Genomic DNA, 17669 nt, shown 5'->3' with positions numbered 1-17669 from the left:
TCCTTCACTGTGCCAAGTTTTTAGACGTGTCACACGCCAGTGTCGCCAGAATTTTGTCATTTCACATTTTTTTGCATGGTTCCACCCATGTGACATCACGCGGCATCGATATGGTACTCCGTGGGAGATACGCCGACAGGGTACCGGTGGAAATTGGGCTACCGTTGGCCGAAGGAGGAGAAGGAGAGGAGGAAGACGTCTACAGAGACGGCAGGGAAAGGAGCAGTGCAGGAGAGTGGAGGTTCGGGTTGGTACTTTAAATGTTGGTACTATGCTGGTTAAAGGGAGAGAGGTAGCTGATATGATGGAGAGGAGAAAGGTAGATATGTTGTGTGTTCAGGAGACCAAGTGGAAAGGGAGTAAGGCCAGGAACATTGGAGGTGGATTTAAACTGTTTTATCATGGTGTGGATGGAAAGAGAAATGGTGTAGGGGTGATTCTGAAGGAAGAGTACAGTAAGAGTGTAGTGGAGGTGAAGAAAGTTTCTGATAGGGTGATGATCGTGAAGGTGGAAGTTGAAGGGATGATGATAAATGTCATCAGTGCCTATGTTCCACAAGTTGGCTGTGAGATGGAGGAGAAGGAAAGATTCTGTAGTGAATTAGATGAAGTGGTAGATGGTGTACCTAGGAAAGAACGATTGGTGATTGGGGCAGACTTTAATGGGCATGTAGGTGAAGGGAACAGAGGTGATGAGGAGGTGATGGGTAGGTATGGTTTTAAGGAGAGGAATGTGGAAGGGCAGATGGTGGTAGATTTTGCTAAAAGGATGGAAATGGCAGTGGTGAACACTTATTTTAAGAAGAAGGAGGATCATAGGGTGACGTATAAGAGTGGAGGAAGGTGCACACAGGTGGACTATGTGCTATGCAGGAGATGCAACCTGAAGGAGATTGGAGACTGTAAGGTGTTGGCAGGGGACAGTGTAGCTAGACAGCATCAGATGCTGGTCTGTAGGATGGTTTTGGTGGCGAAGAAGAAGAGGAGGAGAGTGACTGAAAGAAGAATAAGATGGTGGAAACTGAAGGAGGAAGAGTATAGTGTGAGGTTCAGGGAAGAGGTCAGACAGAGGCTCAGTGGTGTTAAGGAGGTGTTGGATGATTGGGCAACTACTGCAGGAGTGATGAGGGAGGCAGCTAGGAAAGTACTTGGTGTAACATCTGAAAATAGAAAGCAAGACAAGGTGGTGGAATGAGGAAGTGCAGGAGAGCATAAGGAGAAAGAGGTTGGTAAAACAGAAGTGGGATAGACAGAGTGATGAGAAAAATGGGCAGGAGTACAAGGAGATGCGGCAGCAGGTTAAGAGGGATGTGGCGAAAGCCAAGGAAAAGGCATATGAGGAGCTGTATGAGAGGTTGGACACTAAGGAAGGAGAAAAGGATTTGTACCGATTGGCCAGGCAGAGGGACCGAGCTGGGAAGGATGTACTGCAAGTAAGAGCAGTAAAGGATGGAGAGGGAAATGTGTTGACTAGTGAGGAGAGTGTGTTGAGAAGGTGGGGGAAGTATTTTGAGCAGCTGATGAATGAGGAAAATCAGAGAGAGAGAAGGTTGGATGATGCGGAGTTGGTGAAGCAGGAAGTGGATAGGATTAGTAAGGAGGAAGTGAGAGCAGCGATTAAGAGGATGAAGAGTGGAAAGTCGGTTGGACCAGATGACATACCGGTAGAAGCGTGGAGATGTTTAGGAGAGATGACAGTGGAGTTTTTGACCAGATTGTTTAATAGGATTTTGGAAGGTGAGAAGATGCCTGAGGAATGGAGAAGAAGTGTGCTGGTACCAATCTTTAATCATAAAGGAGATGTGCAGTCTTGCAGTAACTACAGGGGAATTAAGTTGATCAGTCACACCATGAAGTTATGGGAAAGAGTAGTGGAAGCCAGGCTGAGAGAAGAGCACCACAGATGCCTTATTTGCTTTGAGAATGTTGATGGAGAAGTATAGAGAAGGACAGAAGGAATTGCATTGTGTATTTGTGGATTTAGAGAAGGCGTACGACAGGGTGCCAAGAACTGAGTTGTGGTATTGTATGAGGAAGTCAGGTGTGTCAGAGAAGTATGTGAGGGTGGTGCAGGACATGTATGAGGACAGTGTGATGGCAGTGAAGTGTGCGGTAGGAACGACAGACTGGTTCAGGGTGAAGGTTGGACTGCATCAAGGATCGGCCCTGAGCCCTTTCCTGTTTGCAGTGGTGATGGACAGGTTGACGGACGAGGTCAGACAGGAGTCTCCCTGGACTATGATGTTTGCAGATGATATTGTGATTTGTTGTGAGAGTAGGGAGCAGGTTGAGAAGAGCCTGGAGAGGTGGAGATATGCGCTGGAGAGTATTGGAATAAAACTCAGTAGGAGTAAGACAGAATACATGTGTGTGAATGAGAGGGAGGGCAGTGGAGTTGTGCGGTTGCAGGGAGAAGAGCTGGAGAAGGTGGAGGAATTCAGGTACCTGGGGTCAACAGTGCAAAGTAATGGAGAGTGTGTTAGAGAAGTGAAGAAAAGAGTGCAGGCAGGGTGGAGAAGAGTGACAGGAGTGATTTGTGATAGTAGGGTATCTGCAAAAATGAAAGGGAAAGTTTATAGGTCTGTGGTGAGACCTGCGATGTTGTATGGATTAGAGACAGTGGCATTAAGTAAAAGAAAGGAGGTGGAGCTGGAGGTAGCAAAGCTGAAGATGTTGAGGTTTTCATTGGGAGTGACGAGGATGGATAAGACTAGAAATGAGTTTATTAGAGGGACAGCGCATGTAGGATGTTTTGGTGACAAGGTGAGGGAGGCGAGATTGAGATGGTTTGGACATGTGCAGAGGAGGGACATGAATTATATTGGTAGAAGAATGATGAGGATGGAGCCACCAGGTAGGATGAAAAGAGGAAGGCCAAGGAGGAGGTTCATGGATGTGGTGAGGGAAGACATGCAGGTAGTTGGTGTAAAAGAGGCAGATGTAGAGGACAGGGTGGTATCGAGACAGATGATCCGCTGTGGCGACCCCTAATGGGAGCAGCCGAAAGAAGAAGAAGAAGTAATAGTGATGCTTTTTAAGCACCACTAATAAAGAGTTTTATTAGTAATACTTATAAATACTATAGTATGATATTAGTATAGTAAAAGTCTCAAATCAAGGACCAAATTCCACCAATGTATTCATCCGGCAATTCAAACCGTCTGTATGGAAACATAGCAAAGCATTTTTATCTGTTCTAAATGAACCGTAAATTAATACTTTTATTAACATGGGCATGGAAAAATATGGATGCCTTTTGCAAATGTATGTTTATTATTAGTGAAACCATACTCAACATAGAGCATAAAAACTAAAGATTTGAAGTAATCATGGTGTTTTAAATTACGTAAATCATCAGGACACCAGACGGAACTCTTGCTATGTTTCCACATGGACGATTAATTAGATGATGCCAGAGAAACTTTCATACAAATTACATAAACAGAGAATATTTGTTATCGATGTGAATTGGTTTATTTAAACCTAGACATTTCAAGTTTTTTTATACATATATCAATTATGTCTATGAGGCAAGTATTTACTGAGATTCTGGTTGTTATATTTATGTCTCTGTGAAGAGAGATGACAGAGAACACACCCAATATGTTTTCTTTATTTTACAAAAGCACAGCATTTTGTTGTTATTATAAGTGTATTCAAATAAAGTAGGCCCTTTATAGATTTGAATGATGTATTGTTCTTATCTGTACGATATTAGTTATGTGTTATGAGGAAAAAGCCACAAAAAGCATCAGCGTGTTGCTGGATGTCTGCATCATGGCAGATTTCAGTGTTTGATTTGAGACTTTCTGCATCAGTAAAACAAATGTTTAGTGATCAAAAATAATTTTTAGTCAAGTTTATTTTTTTTTTATCTGAGTAAAGAAAGGATGTTGTGAATAAATGTGTGTGGCATTGAAGGTTTAAATTTCACCTATTTATTTGTTTATTTATTTATTTATTTATTTATTTATTAATAAAAATATATAATAAAATTTGTGCTGTTAAAATGAATTTGCGTTAACATGTTAATAACGTTAACGGAAAAGATTTTAACGGCACTAATTTTATTAACACACGATTAACGTTGTGTGCATTTTTTTTTTTTTACCATTTTTGAGAGGGCATAACAACTAACACAACACAAGAGAAAATCCCAAATCACCAAGTAATATCTGACAACACAGATGCTGGACAAATGCAATACCACAACATTATTCACATAAGACAAATAGCTGAATTTGGCAACATACAAAATCTAGGAAAGATCCTTTAAAAATTATTTCTATGTTTAAAAATAACTACAATTCACTTACTAGCTTTTTTGTAAAAAAAAGGCACACAGGTGCCCTCTCAGTATGTGTCAAATGGTCTACATCATGCTTTGCATTTGAACATATTTAAACATTTTATTCATGTCATTATGTCATACTGTGTTTCTTAAAGCTAGCAATGACTATACAAAATAAATACTCAACATACCCATTGCGACTGAGCCACACTGATGCCAAACAGATTTCACTAGCCAAAAGCAGAATGAAGAATCTGTTCTTCTGCTCATGATGTATCCTGCTGGTGCACACATGTTTGTAAGACAACCAAATTAAACATATGGATTGTTTCCTAATTCCTGTTTCACATTTTTTTTGTTGTTGTGTTAGGGATTGTAGTCTGTGTTAATCATGTTTATACTGTAGTTTCTGGTGCAGTGTGGTGCTCAAGTAACTATTTATTTATTTATTTATTTATTTACTTGTGTATTTATTTATAACAGGAGGTATTTGAACAGCAGAACTTGGTCAGTTAAGAGCTTAGCCACGCAACAGTTTACTGGACGACTTCTAAAGTTTTATACCACTTCTTTTCTTGAGGGACAAACTCAGAAGCCGAATAAAGTCCTAGTTGTACCTTTTGAGACTGACTGTCAAAGATGTTAGACACATTGTTCAACAAAACCTTCATATGTGTGCTTTTGACTAGGGTAATTGTTGTTCTTTGCTGTTTGTAGGATTGCTAGCATATCCAAGATCTTCCCCACTCTGATGCTCTACCGGCTATGGGAGGATGGTAAAGTGGGATCATTAGATGACCCACTGGAGAAGTATGTGGAGAACTTCACCATCAAAAACCCACTGGGGAAGAGAAAAAATTCCGAGCTGAAATATGTAACAGATGGTCTGATCTTTCTGGATAGTAGTGAAGTACCAATTCGCTCATCCTCAGTCACCCTGCGTAGAATGGCCAGTCATCTCTCTGGTAAGTTAATTTCATGCCACATTTGAATCTTTCTTTCTTTCTTTCTTTCTTTCTTTCTTTCTTTCTTTCTTTCTTTATGATCTATTCTAATCCAACACTTCTCTAAATGTGAATTTAGCAGTATAACCTATTCTCCTATTATATTACTCAATAAAGCTATTTCACCGTTTCTACCAAAGGGCAGTATATAACACTTGTTTCCGCAACCATACAACAGCTATTCCTCTTTACCTTTTCTGTAAACATGTTCGAAATGTCCAAAATTTTAACAACAGTATGAAGTTTACTACTTAGTAGCTTGTAATGCTTGTAAACTCTTATTTACCTTCTGTTTGGTCAGTGTGCTTTTCTTATAATATTACAAGAAATATTTGTAAAGCACTTCAGGATTTCCTAGCATGCATTAACCTAGTTAGATAATCCCTTGTGTGAACTAATGCCCTGCATTTAGCAAGTCACTCAATGTTTTCATAAGGACATTTAACTCTAGGGCTATTGGGGGTTTTATTTATTTTTTTATATTTATGTTGTATCTCTTCACTGGTTGTGTTTGGTTTTTTAAAATTCCTTTGCTCTATTGTCCTGGCAATGGAAAATCTAATTTTAATTATTGTTTGGAGGTTCTAGTGATATCACCAAGTCAGTCCAGAGATGGGAAGTAATGAAGCACAAATACTTTGTTACTGTATTTAAGTACATTTTCCTGGTATCAGTACTTTACTTCACTATTTATTTTTCTTACAACTTTTTATTTTTACACATTAAATTTTTACACAAATATTTGTACTTTCTACTTTTTCAAACTAATCTATTTGGTGACATGATCAATATGATCAAGTCATGACATGATCAATATGATCAAGTCATGACATGATCAAGTCTTATAATTGAATGCCATTTTTAGCCCATCAACCTGTTTGTCATTTCAAGGCTTTTTCAACCCACCAACCTATATCTTGTAATTTTTTGTTTCTTTTAACCTACCTTTGATGTGTAATTTCCTGGTTATCATGCACCACAGACGTAGGCTAGCAATGGAAGCTAATACCATGTTTATGTATAATTACACCCAGAGGTAGCATATATAAAGAGATAAGCAGTGGGCCTAAGACAAACCCTTGCGGAACATCAAACTTTACCTCAGAGAGTGTGTAGAACTCACCATTTACGTCAACAAACTGATAGCGATCAGTCATATAAGACCTAAGCCAGGAGAGAGCTGTTCCCTTTATTCCAACAACATTTTCTAGACTAGCAAGGAGGATATTATGATCAATTGTGTCAAAAGCTGCACTAAGGTCGAACAAAACAAGTAAGGAGACAAAACCCTGATAAGAGGCCCATAGCAGGTCATTTAACACTTTAACCCGCACTGTTATCCTGAAGGATACACATTAAAAAATGTTATTCCTATGTAGGCGTGAGCATAATTTCTGTGCTACAACCTTTTCTAGAATCTTGGACAGCTGACAAGGTTGATAACTGCCAGTTTAAAAGATTTAGGTACATAACCAGTGCTAATGAAAGAGTTTATTATTTTTAGAACAGGTTGAATTACTTTTGGAAGTATCTGTTTAAAGAAACTTCTAGGCAAGAGATCACGTATACAAGTTGATGGTTTTCATAAGGAAATAAACGAAATTAAGTCATACTCTTAAATAGGAGTAAAACTTTGTAATTGATTGTTATTATTATAGTGCTATCTACAGTGTAATTTATAAAATAGTATAAGTTTATATTAATCGCCTGGATTTTTTGCCTGATGTTTTAAATTCTATTATTAAAAAAGTTTATGAAATCCTTACTACCTATTGAAGGTTTGTATGTCAGTGCAGTGCTTTTATTCCCTATAGATTTCGCTACAGTATTAAATATAAATATAAATCCAGGAATATGCTTGTTGTAAGTGTTGTGCTAGTTACAAAAAAATAGTAACTAGTTACAGTTACTCGTTACTTCATTCAAAAAGTAACTTAGTTACTTTGTTATTTTCTTACACCAAAAAGTAATGCGTTACTGTTAAAAGTAACTTTTTAGTTACTTTTTTAAAGAACCTTCTATAATGTTTTCATTAATGCCCTTTTATGCGTTATGGTCTACAAACACAAAACTGACTTGAACACAAAGTAATTTTTAAACACCATTTTTATGAAATGCACAAACTGAATATATCACAAGGATTTCTGAAATAAATAACAAAACAAGCTGAATAATATATTCAGAATCAAAAACTAAAGTGGCTTCTGCTGTTGTGTTGAGCTCTTAAAAATGTTCCTTTCACAGCTGAAGTAGGAAAACTATCAACAACGTAGAACAGAACACCGGGTTAGCTTCTAGCTTCTAGCTCCTTTAGGCATGGAGTTCCTGGAGGAGCTTCAACAGATTGGAGTTGCTGTTTATCGCAGTAGATACGAGCTTTGAACCAGAAAGACACAGCTTACATTTGACTTAAAAGTTTTTGTCTTTATACTTAACTAAAGTGAAATAATGAGCATATTTCCAATTTGAGAAACTCGTCTTGCTCTCGCCTCGACTCACCATTACTGCCGCACAGACCTGAATAAACAGAGACACGCCCACAGCGCGTCTTCTTCGTGTTTACAGTGGTTCATCCACCAATCCTACAATGCGTCTTCTTCGTGTTTACAGAGGGTAATCCACCAATCCTACAGTGCGTCTTCTTCCTGTTTACAGTGGTTTATCCACCAATCCTACAATGCGACGCTGCTGTAAGCAGGTTAGGCTGTAGTCTACACAAAAGTAACGCGTTACAGTATTAGTTAATGTAAAAAGTAACGCATTACCAGTAACGCGTTACTGCCCAACACAGCTTGTTATTTTCTATGAGGTTAGAGTAATATGCTGATCTAGCAGCATTAAGAGCTTTTTTATAACTCCGAAGGTTCTTCTTCCATACTATTTAAAATACTGTCAATTTGGTTTGATGCCGTTTACGTTAAAATTTTTGAGTGGTCTGTTTTAGGGTGCATGTATGATCATTATACCACTGTGCAAATTTTTTTTCAGGCATTCAATGGCCCAGTCAAGCTCTGTGGGGTCAGACAGAAATCTATGTTGACAACTCCTGAAGGTTATTAATAAAACTTGCTGCAGTAGTTGACATGAATGTACACTTAACACGTTAATGTGGCTAGGTACTTATACTATGACTGAGGCAGATTTTTTAAAGAGATAAGGTAATTACTCGGGAGCAGAGAGGAGCTCTCCCGGAGACCTGGGAGCGGAGCTGAGCTCTCCTTGGAGACCTGGGAGCGGAGCTGAGCTCTCCTTGGAGACCTGGGAGCGGAGCTGAGCTCTCCTTGGAGACCTGGGAGCGGAGCTGAGCTCTCCTTGGAGACCTGGGAGCGGAGCTGAGCTCTCCTTGGAGACCTGGGAGCGGAGCTGAGCTCTCCTTGGAGACCTGGGAGCGGAGCTGAGCTCTCCTTGGAGACCTGGAGCGGAGCTGAACCATCCCGGAGGTTCTGGAGCAGGATGTAGAGCTCCTGGAGGTCCTGGAGTGGAACGGAGCCATCCTGGATGTCCTGGAGCACGGTGGAGATCCCTTGGAGGACCTGCGGTGGAGCGGAGCTGTCCTGGAGGGCCTGGAGCAGCGTGGTGACCTCCTGGAAACTCTGGTGCGGAACGGCGCTCTCGGAAGCGGGGGAGAGGAGATGGAGATCAGCCGTGATCATCCCGGGTTCCCTGGGGAGAAGCTGGAGGAACCGGGCGCATGAGCCGGACTCCCCTCCAGTCGCGTCCCACAACTCTCTGGCGAGGAAGAGGGTTTCCCCCATCAGTAGAGAAATGTGAAATGCGATCCTTGCTCTTTCCGTCGGGAAGCTGGACAGATTCGACTCCACGCTCCATAAAAATCCACCCCATTCGGCTCTGTTGCCGGAGAAGCGAGCTGGGAAATCCATGACGTTGACATGGGGGCGTGGCGCTGCCGAATATGACCCGCGTGACACGGCAGCGGATTTCCGGGTTTTCCCGGAGGCGGAGCTTGGCGGCCGCTTCATCGCAGCAAAGCGAATCCTTTCCCCGAGGTGTGAGTCACGCCGGGACCATCGGCGGTAATCCGATCATCCTTTCTTTCTTTTAGGTCCGTTATTCTGTTAGGCGAGGTACGGAGGCGGAAGCCGGAGTAACGGCAAACAGAAGCTTTATTTACAAAAGGCAGAGCCAACACAAAAGCACTCACAGTACTCGGGATAATCCGCGAATATAGTCCGAGGGGAGCTTCGGAAGAGAAGCGCAGCCATGGAGTGCGTGAGGAGTCCGAAACAGGACGTACGTAGCGGGATAACAGGACGTACGTAGCGGGATAACAGGACGTACGTAGCGGGATAACAGGACGTACGTAGCGGGATAACAGGACGTACGTAGCGGGATAACAGGACGTACGTAGCGGGATAACAGGACGTACGTAGCGGGATAACAGGACGTACGTAGCGGGATAACAGGACGTACGTAGCGGGATAACAGGACGTACGTAGCGGGATAACAGGACGTACGTAGCGGGATAACAGGACGTACGTAGCGGGATAACAGGACGTACGTAGCGGGATAACAGGACGTACGAGCACACCGACATGAACCAACACGAACATGCAATAACGGACAGGGAGTGTGGGTGAATGTGGGGTTTTTATAGGAGCTGAGGATTAACGCGAGTGAAACGAGCCCCAGCTGTTCCCCATGAAGCCCTATTGCGAGCAGCTCCGTGTGGGCGGGGCACGTACGGGAGAATGAGCGAGGTGCTTTGTGGAATGCCGAAGTTTGACAGCCGCCGAAGGGGGCGTGGCCGGGGGACTCCTGACAGTTACATTTGTGTTTAGTTTTTTATGTGATGCTTAGATTATTAATATAAATAGCTGCAACACCACCTCCTCTGCCATTTAGATAGGGCTGGTGTATGTAACTATACCCAGCAGGACTAGCTTTATTTAATGCTTGATATTTGTTCGGTTTTATCCACGTTTCTGTCAGTCATGTTCAGTCATGGGTCTTCTTTATCATATTTTCTGTTTCATTATTCTAGAAATATTTTCAATTGGTGAAAGATCTAGACTGCAGGTACTGTAGGTAGGCAGCACTCAAACTCTTTTATTACAAAGCCATGTTTACCTCAGTAGATTTTAAATGAGTTATGTCCCAAAGAACATGGTAGTGTTTTCAGATCATGTTCACATATGGCTTAATCTTTGCATGATAACCTGCATTTGTGGATCATAAACAGTATTCACAAACACTGTTTCTATGTCCATGCAGTGATTTTCATTAAAAAATAATTTTTTATCCTTTTTCATGATTTATGTACTGTATAAGAGATATACAAAGTCTTTTATACAAGAGATATACAAAGTCTTTACAATCTGATGTTGAGAAACATTATTTTTAAAATGTTCCACAATTTGCAGACATGTATGCCTTTATAAGATTTGCAATCATTGCATTTTTTTTATTTACATTAAAATTTTTTCCTAACTTTTTGGAATTGGTGTTCTATAAAGCTATGTTTACAGAAACTATACCGTGTGCAAAATCCTTTTCTATAGTGCAGGAGTGCTGAAAATCAATGACAATCATTGTTTATGGTAGGGGTTTCAGTTTCTGGAAGTTTCTGGAAACTTCCAGTTCAAATGGGGTCCCAATCTTGACCCTACATTTCCGTTTGGTTTTACTGACCATTATCCACAAGCATGTAAGAAGCCACTTGGTATTCATCCATGTTTCCGGTCTACAGCCCGGCATTGTAGGCAGCTGTGCGTGCATTCAAAGTTTTCAGCATAAAGTGATGTACTCATGGCTTCTGATTGGGAATTCTGTGCCTTGAGCCCTCAGATCTTTCAGTCTCTGTCCTATAGCTCATCTTGTTAGCTTGTGATCGGTCATCTCAGTGCCTTGCTTCCTGCATCACCAAATCTTATTTTAATGAATACTTGTGGTCTCAGTAGTTGAAGCACTATGCCAAGAGATGCACTGCTAATATGCAAGGGCAGATGCAATAATGATTTGTTCCTAAATCATTTGACATTGCATGCAAAAACTACAACAAAGACCTGTTAGCAAAAAAAGTCATTTTATGTGGTCCTTAAAGGAATTTATTAAGACCTCACTCATTGCAACAGGGCTTCTGTATTAGGACATGTGTCAACATTCTGCTAACTTATTTTGTACGTGTGTCCTGTGTGGCTGGCTCTGTCCATCCTACTGATGAACTTAAGCCCGTCTCTGAGCCCGTTTCTGAGCAGACACATCTGTAGAGTGGCTCGCACTCCTTTTTTTGCAGCTCAAATTGTGATATAATAAAAAAATATTAAATTATTAGTAAATACCTTCTTGACCTCTTGATCTCCTCCTCATCCTTTTCACATACTTATGTGATTTTTTTCTTTGCTGATACCCAGTTTAAAAGCCTCTCGTATTTTTCTTGTGCCTTTATGTATTACGCCTCAAAGTTTTGTGTTTTTTATACTCTTCTACTAAATATTTACATATATATATATATATATATATATATATATATATATATATATATATATATATATATATATATATATATATATATATATATATATATATATATATATAAATAAATTAAGTTTACATAATGCTTGGTGCAAAAGTGAAGGTTATATTCTGCCATATATGTTTTTATGCTTATTGCACGTTAATCATGTTATTATGGGTTATACATTCTCTCAAATTCATTACTACGGTAAGTATCTTTATGAAATAACTGTTATACTACCACTACTGAGATTAATAATGCCGAAATTAATGCTGACTAAACTTACACTAAATAATGCTTAATTTCTCAACATTTGTCTGGGTCACTCTTTGAGCCTGTTTGTGAGGAATATGAGTTTTCAAGTTTCTGACTCATTTAGCCAACATGCTCCAAACAATCTTTTTGCACAACACTGATTCCTGAACACCACACCCTGATTCCACCTTCTTTTTCACTCCTATCTTGAAGTACATTCAGGTTGGGTAGTTTTAATCGATGTCTAAGTGCCCTTAGATGCTATGAAATTAAATAAAACATTTTATACATTTGCTTCATAAATTATTATTTATCCAAATATAAACTATACATATTATTTTAGTTTTAAATGATATATGGCAATTTGTAATCCTATTCTAACATACAAATCCCCCAGTTAATTTTCCAACTAAATAATAAAAGGATTTTTATGATAATAAAAATGGGGTTTAATATGATTGGCTTGAGCAGATTTACCCAAAACCAATCCATAGAGCATTTATACATATATTCAAATCTTGCACTTAATAAACAAAATGAATTTTCAAATAATTTTATGTGATATGCAGGCTTACCAAGGAGACTTCGGTCCACTAACCTGCTGTGGAAAGGCAAGACTCAAGCTGCGCTCAATCTTCTACAGGATGATGTGTTGGTTGCAGATCCAGGGACCAAGTATTTCCTTTTTTTTTTTTCATTTATGACAATACAACACTATTTTATATTTATTTTTTTGTCTTTGGATAACATATGATTAACTTTGTGAGTTAGAAAATGGGAAAAATCAATACACCATAGAGTCAAAGGTTTGGGAAAATCTGACCATAGCAAACATACACTATATGGATAAAAGTATTTGGACACCTGACTTTACCAGCCATATGTGAAAACTGCTCTGCAACTGCTGCAAAATTAGCCACTGCAAAATAAGATTGGGGGTTATTATAACAGCAAAAGGGCCCTAAATGTGGAATAAGATCAGCTCTAAGTTACATATGTAACCCTGGTTCCCAGTTGAGGAATGAGACTTTGGGTCAACAATGCTTTGGCAATGCCTCTGCGTGACTACACTCAAAACCATGTGTGTAATCTGTCCAATAAAACCGTGTGATGTCACCAGCGGGGTGACGTAGCGACTAGAAAGCTATGAAACCATGTGCGTTGGAGACAGCTATAGCAGAGAGTGAAGGAAGCACTCGCAGGGATGCAGCATCTCGTTCCCTCAGGGAACCAGGGTAACATACATAACCAAGAGACATTCCCCTTTGGGAACTCAAGCTGTGTCAACAACACTTTGGGTACAAAACTACAACACCGCCAGACTGAAAAATCCTTCCATAGTGTGGACGGGCACAGCTAGGTCAAAGGACTGAGGGGCCAGTAGTGGCGCTAAGTTCAAGGCTGTAAGACCTAACAAAGGTCAGAGGGGTGGCCCAGCCTGCAGCGTTGCAGATGTCCTGTAGAGAAACCCCAGAGGAAAAGGCACTCCGTGTCGAGTGAGCTCTGAACCCGAAGGAGCAGGTAGACCAGAGGACTCATAAAAGGAGGAGATAGCAGATGAACAGCTGGCCAACCTTTTTGGGCCTCAGCTTGATTGTGCAGTGTGGGTTGCCCCTCTAAACCACCACTGCAGGGGTCTCATGTGCAGGAGGACAAGCAATACCACATTGGGCACAGCTGCCATCAGACTCAGCAGTCTTTGAAACTGCTTAACAGTGAGTGACTGGCCTTCTCTCACTTTCTTGACAGCCATGAGGGTTGACTCGATCTGAGCACTAAACAACTGTGCCCTCATTGTGGTTGAAGAAAGAGAAAGAACTGGAGAAAGAACACTTTTCTTGGCATTTTAGTCTTAACCTTAGCTCTTTTATGTGGGCGAGAATGTCATCCCAATGCCGAATTACCAAGTGCTCTGATTGACCTTATATCAACAAATTATCTATATCATTTAGTATGCGGATGCCCTGGAGTTTTAGAGGAGCCAGAGCAGCATTCACACACTTTGAGACCGACCTCTGACGTGCCTAGAGCAGCTTGAGCGGTGTCCTGAAGTTGTTCTAGATGCCCCCTGGGGGGCAGCCAGCTATGTTCCCGTGCGGAGGCTGAGGGAGGCATTGCTTGGAGACCACTGTGCTCTGAAACGGAAAGGGCATCAGGGTTAACGAAACAACTTAGATCCGTCCTTAGATCTGTCATTTTTTGGGGCTTTGACTTAGTACTGCCTAGAGTTTTCTAGCAGGGGGGAGTGCGAGTGTCTCTGGATCTCACAATGTGTAACCCCTGGCTGGGGCTGCGCCCACCGAGCAGCCCCATAAGATCAGCGAGGGAGAAATCACTGAAAAGCTCAGTGAGGGACAGCAACAAGTGCCACTTGATGTCGCTACGTCCGGTGAGCGGTGACTTTGCGCAGTTCCATTAAACAGATTACACACGTGGTTCAGAGCATTGTTATGCAGAGGCATTTACAAAGCGTTGTTGATACAGCACAAGATCCTGAAGGGGAAACTCAAATAGCACACACACACAAATCTTATGTTCGGATGTTCACAAACATTTGTCTATATAGTGTATGTTGATCTTTTCCAAACCGTTGCCACGAATTTGAAAGGACACAATTATAGAGAATGTCTTTGTATTCCATAACAAACAATATTTTTGTTCACTGGAGCTGCATAGGAGAACAAATTCTGGAATGTAATGTCTAAAAATCACATGTGGGTGTGAGGTTCAGGTGTACACATTCTGTTGGCCATATAGTGTAACATAGTTCTGAATATAGACCACCTTCATAATTTTTGTACCCAATTATTTGTTTCCTAAGATGTCACTACAGCAATTTGGCTTTTTCCTTGTTGGCCCATGTCCTGGCTGAGAGGGTGGTTGGACTGAATTACCAGCGCTGGATTATTGATAACATCCTTGACCGGTTGGGAATGGAGGACACTGGCTTTGATATCACCTCCAGCATTCAGAGTAACATGGCCGTTGGTGTCTATGCCAATGGCCAACCTGCACCACTTTATGACCTAGGCTGGTATCGCCCATCGGGGCAGATGTTCTCTTCAGCTGCTGATTTGGCCAAATTAGCCATGATGCTTCTTGGTGTGTATCATAGAAAGATTCTGGATCCAGACACCATAAAGATAATGCTCACTCCTTTGTTCCACTGTGATAAAGATTATTTTGCTAATCGCACTGGAACACCATGGGAGGTGAATGAACTTTTTGGCTATGAATTACTCCGCAAAGATGGGGACCTGGATGGATACTCTGCCACATTCTCCCTAGTACCCCGACTCAAGATCAGCATGGTTGTTCTGATGGCAGGCACAAGGCCTCAGAACCAGGATGTAATATCCAAAGCCTATTCATATATCATTCCTGCAATGGAGAGAGCTTTTAGCGATGCCAAGCGGGTTCTTGTGCCTCCCCCCAATCCTGCGCCATATATAGGTTTTTACACCTACAGTAATATCACCTTTTATGAGATCAGAGCTGGACCAACAGGAGTCCTTGTCATGCAGCAGTTTGGGCCCCAGGTTGAAAGTTTAATTCCTGAAAGGTACCGAACCATAAATTTGTCTTACCTGCTAGATCGAGTTTTTAGAGTAGTGTTTGAAAAACAATATCCATGCATTTTACATGTGGGGTCTGCATCAGTGTCATTGGAAGCCCAGGATGGGCAACTCTTCAATTTTTATATGTTTGACAAATTTGGGTTATCGCCTGGTTTTGATGCACCAGGTCTAAACACCTACAATGTGCTCAGAATCCCCCACAGACCTGTATTTTCAGAGTGAAATTGAATATCCAACAAACTATGAGAGACTGCACTATAACAGTTTTAGGGTTCTCTTTTTTTTTTTTTTTTAAACAAGATTTGTGTAAATGCCCTGTATGTTTGCCTGATTTGTATAGTACCATTCACATTTTAAAATAATCACTCAGTACAGATTTCTGATTTGGTGTCATTCAGGGCAGTATGAGTTTGGTTTTATAGCCATTGTAGTAAATTGAAGTCAAGTTTATTTCTATAACGCTTTTTACAACGGACATTGTCTCAAAGCAGCTTTACAGAATTTAACAAGCAATGAGCAAGCCATGGTGACTGTTGCAAGGAAAAACTCCCTTAGATTTTATGAGGAAGAAACCTTGAGATTAACCAGACTCAAAAGGGGAACCCAAACTCATATCAAGATAGTCTCCTATATCTGTTAATTATCTAGCAGTCGATGAACTAGATACTGCAGTAATAATAGTAAACTGTGTAATTTGACTAACTTTAAACTACATTAACTGAAATCTTAGCAATATTGAACACTTTATTATTATTATTTTTTAAATAAGTTGACAATAATGTCACATTTAAACTGCAAAAATAAATAATAGGATGTTTAAGTATTTCATAATTAGAGTATAGTTTTTGTTTCATGGTTAATGGGCAGGTTTGAATAAATCAAGAATTATGTTACCCTCCAAATACCTAACTATATAAAATGTACATAAAAATGAATTGTATAACTTGTTTTATCCATATGATATTAAATATACGTATATATAAAATCTGCTGAATAAAATATAATTTTTGTATAATCCAAAACAAAATACAAATAGGATAATCATGTAAACATAGACAATTATTAGGCAATATTAACTTAGAGCCAAGCATACACTACACAATCTTTTACCCAATTTTAGCAATTATTACTTGCATATAATTTTATAACTGATTAGAACTGACTGTCAGCATGGATAATGAAGATGATCTGGTAGTGTGAAATGGAAAATGTGTTTCCAGAATTTTCCAGATGATTAAAGGCTTATACGTTTTTCAGCCCTGTAGTTTTGAGAACTAAAATGAGATCAGAACTCTCATTACAAATTTTCCAACCACATCTCTTTGCACATCATGTTGGTGCATAAAAGGACAGACTTCATCATAATTTTGGTCACACAATAAGAGGAATGTACCTCTGAATTTAATTTTGAAATCTGATGGTTTGTTTTTACCAGATAAATAAAAAAAGCCAAAAAATGTGTGGTTCATGTGTCATTGTGTCCATCCAATTTCCTATTTTTTAATCTAAAATCAAATCTGACACAGGATCTCTTCTTTTTTATAATAATTACTACAGCAACCATTAAAGCTTTTAGGGGTTTTTCTTTTAGAACCTGCAATTTCAACTGCAATTTCAACTGCACATAAAATAAAAGTAGATTAAAATTATAAAATTGCTATTGTCTATTATCAATCAGAAAATCTCAAGAAAAAGATATTCTTTTATAATTTGTGATCTCAAGAAAACAAAACCAAAATATTTTTATGCCCTTTCTGGACTTTGATATTTATTAGAACAAGTGCATTAACAAACTGATTTTTTGGGGGTTGTAAGAAACATCAGCTTATGTTTTAGGTGGCTGAGGCTGAGGCTGTGTCCCTTCAAGCTGCATGAAAGTAATTTTATATAATTACAGTACCAGTAAGCCACAGCCCATAGGTAAAAAAAATAAATAAAAACACTGGTGTAGTACATCAGGGCCACTATCATTTCAATAATACCACCTGGACATTTGAGGAATAAAAATGAAAAATGGACAGTGAGTATTTAATTCTCACATCTCAATACAATCAATTTTATTAAAA

General features: G+C 39.8%; 2 protein-coding genes across 4 annotated transcripts in view; both read left to right on the top strand.

Moving 5' to 3' along the window:
- Positions 1–17030, top strand: part of lactbl1b (lactamase, beta-like 1b) — a 97202-nt gene extending 80172 nt beyond the window's left edge. For all 3 annotated transcript variants that reach the window (XM_083534164.1, XM_083534162.1, XM_083534163.1), the window contains 3 exons: positions 5009–5256; positions 12595–12700; positions 14847–17030. In XM_083534164.1, coding sequence (XP_083390290.1) covers positions 5009–5256; positions 12595–12700; positions 14847–15825 — 1333 coding nt within the window. In that variant the 3' untranslated portion in view covers positions 15826–17030. The remainder of the gene's footprint in view (positions 1–5008; positions 5257–12594; positions 12701–14846) is intronic.
- Positions 263–17669, top strand: part of LOC310721987 (craniofacial development protein 2-like) — a 112829-nt gene continuing 95422 nt past the window's right edge. Inside the window, exon 1 of the mRNA XM_083534271.1 lies at positions 263–1672. Coding sequence (XP_083390397.1) covers positions 272–1195 — 924 coding nt within the window. The 5' untranslated portion in view covers positions 263–271 and the 3' untranslated portion in view covers positions 1196–1672. The remainder of the gene's footprint in view (positions 1673–17669) is intronic.

Source organism: Silurus aristotelis (genome assembly GCF_946808225.1).
Source record: "Silurus aristotelis genome assembly, chromosome: 28".
Taxonomy (NCBI): domain Eukaryota; kingdom Metazoa; phylum Chordata; class Actinopteri; order Siluriformes; family Siluridae; genus Silurus; species Silurus aristotelis.
The sequence above is the reverse complement of the archived record's forward strand: the minus strand, read 5'-3'. Positions and strand labels throughout refer to the sequence as shown.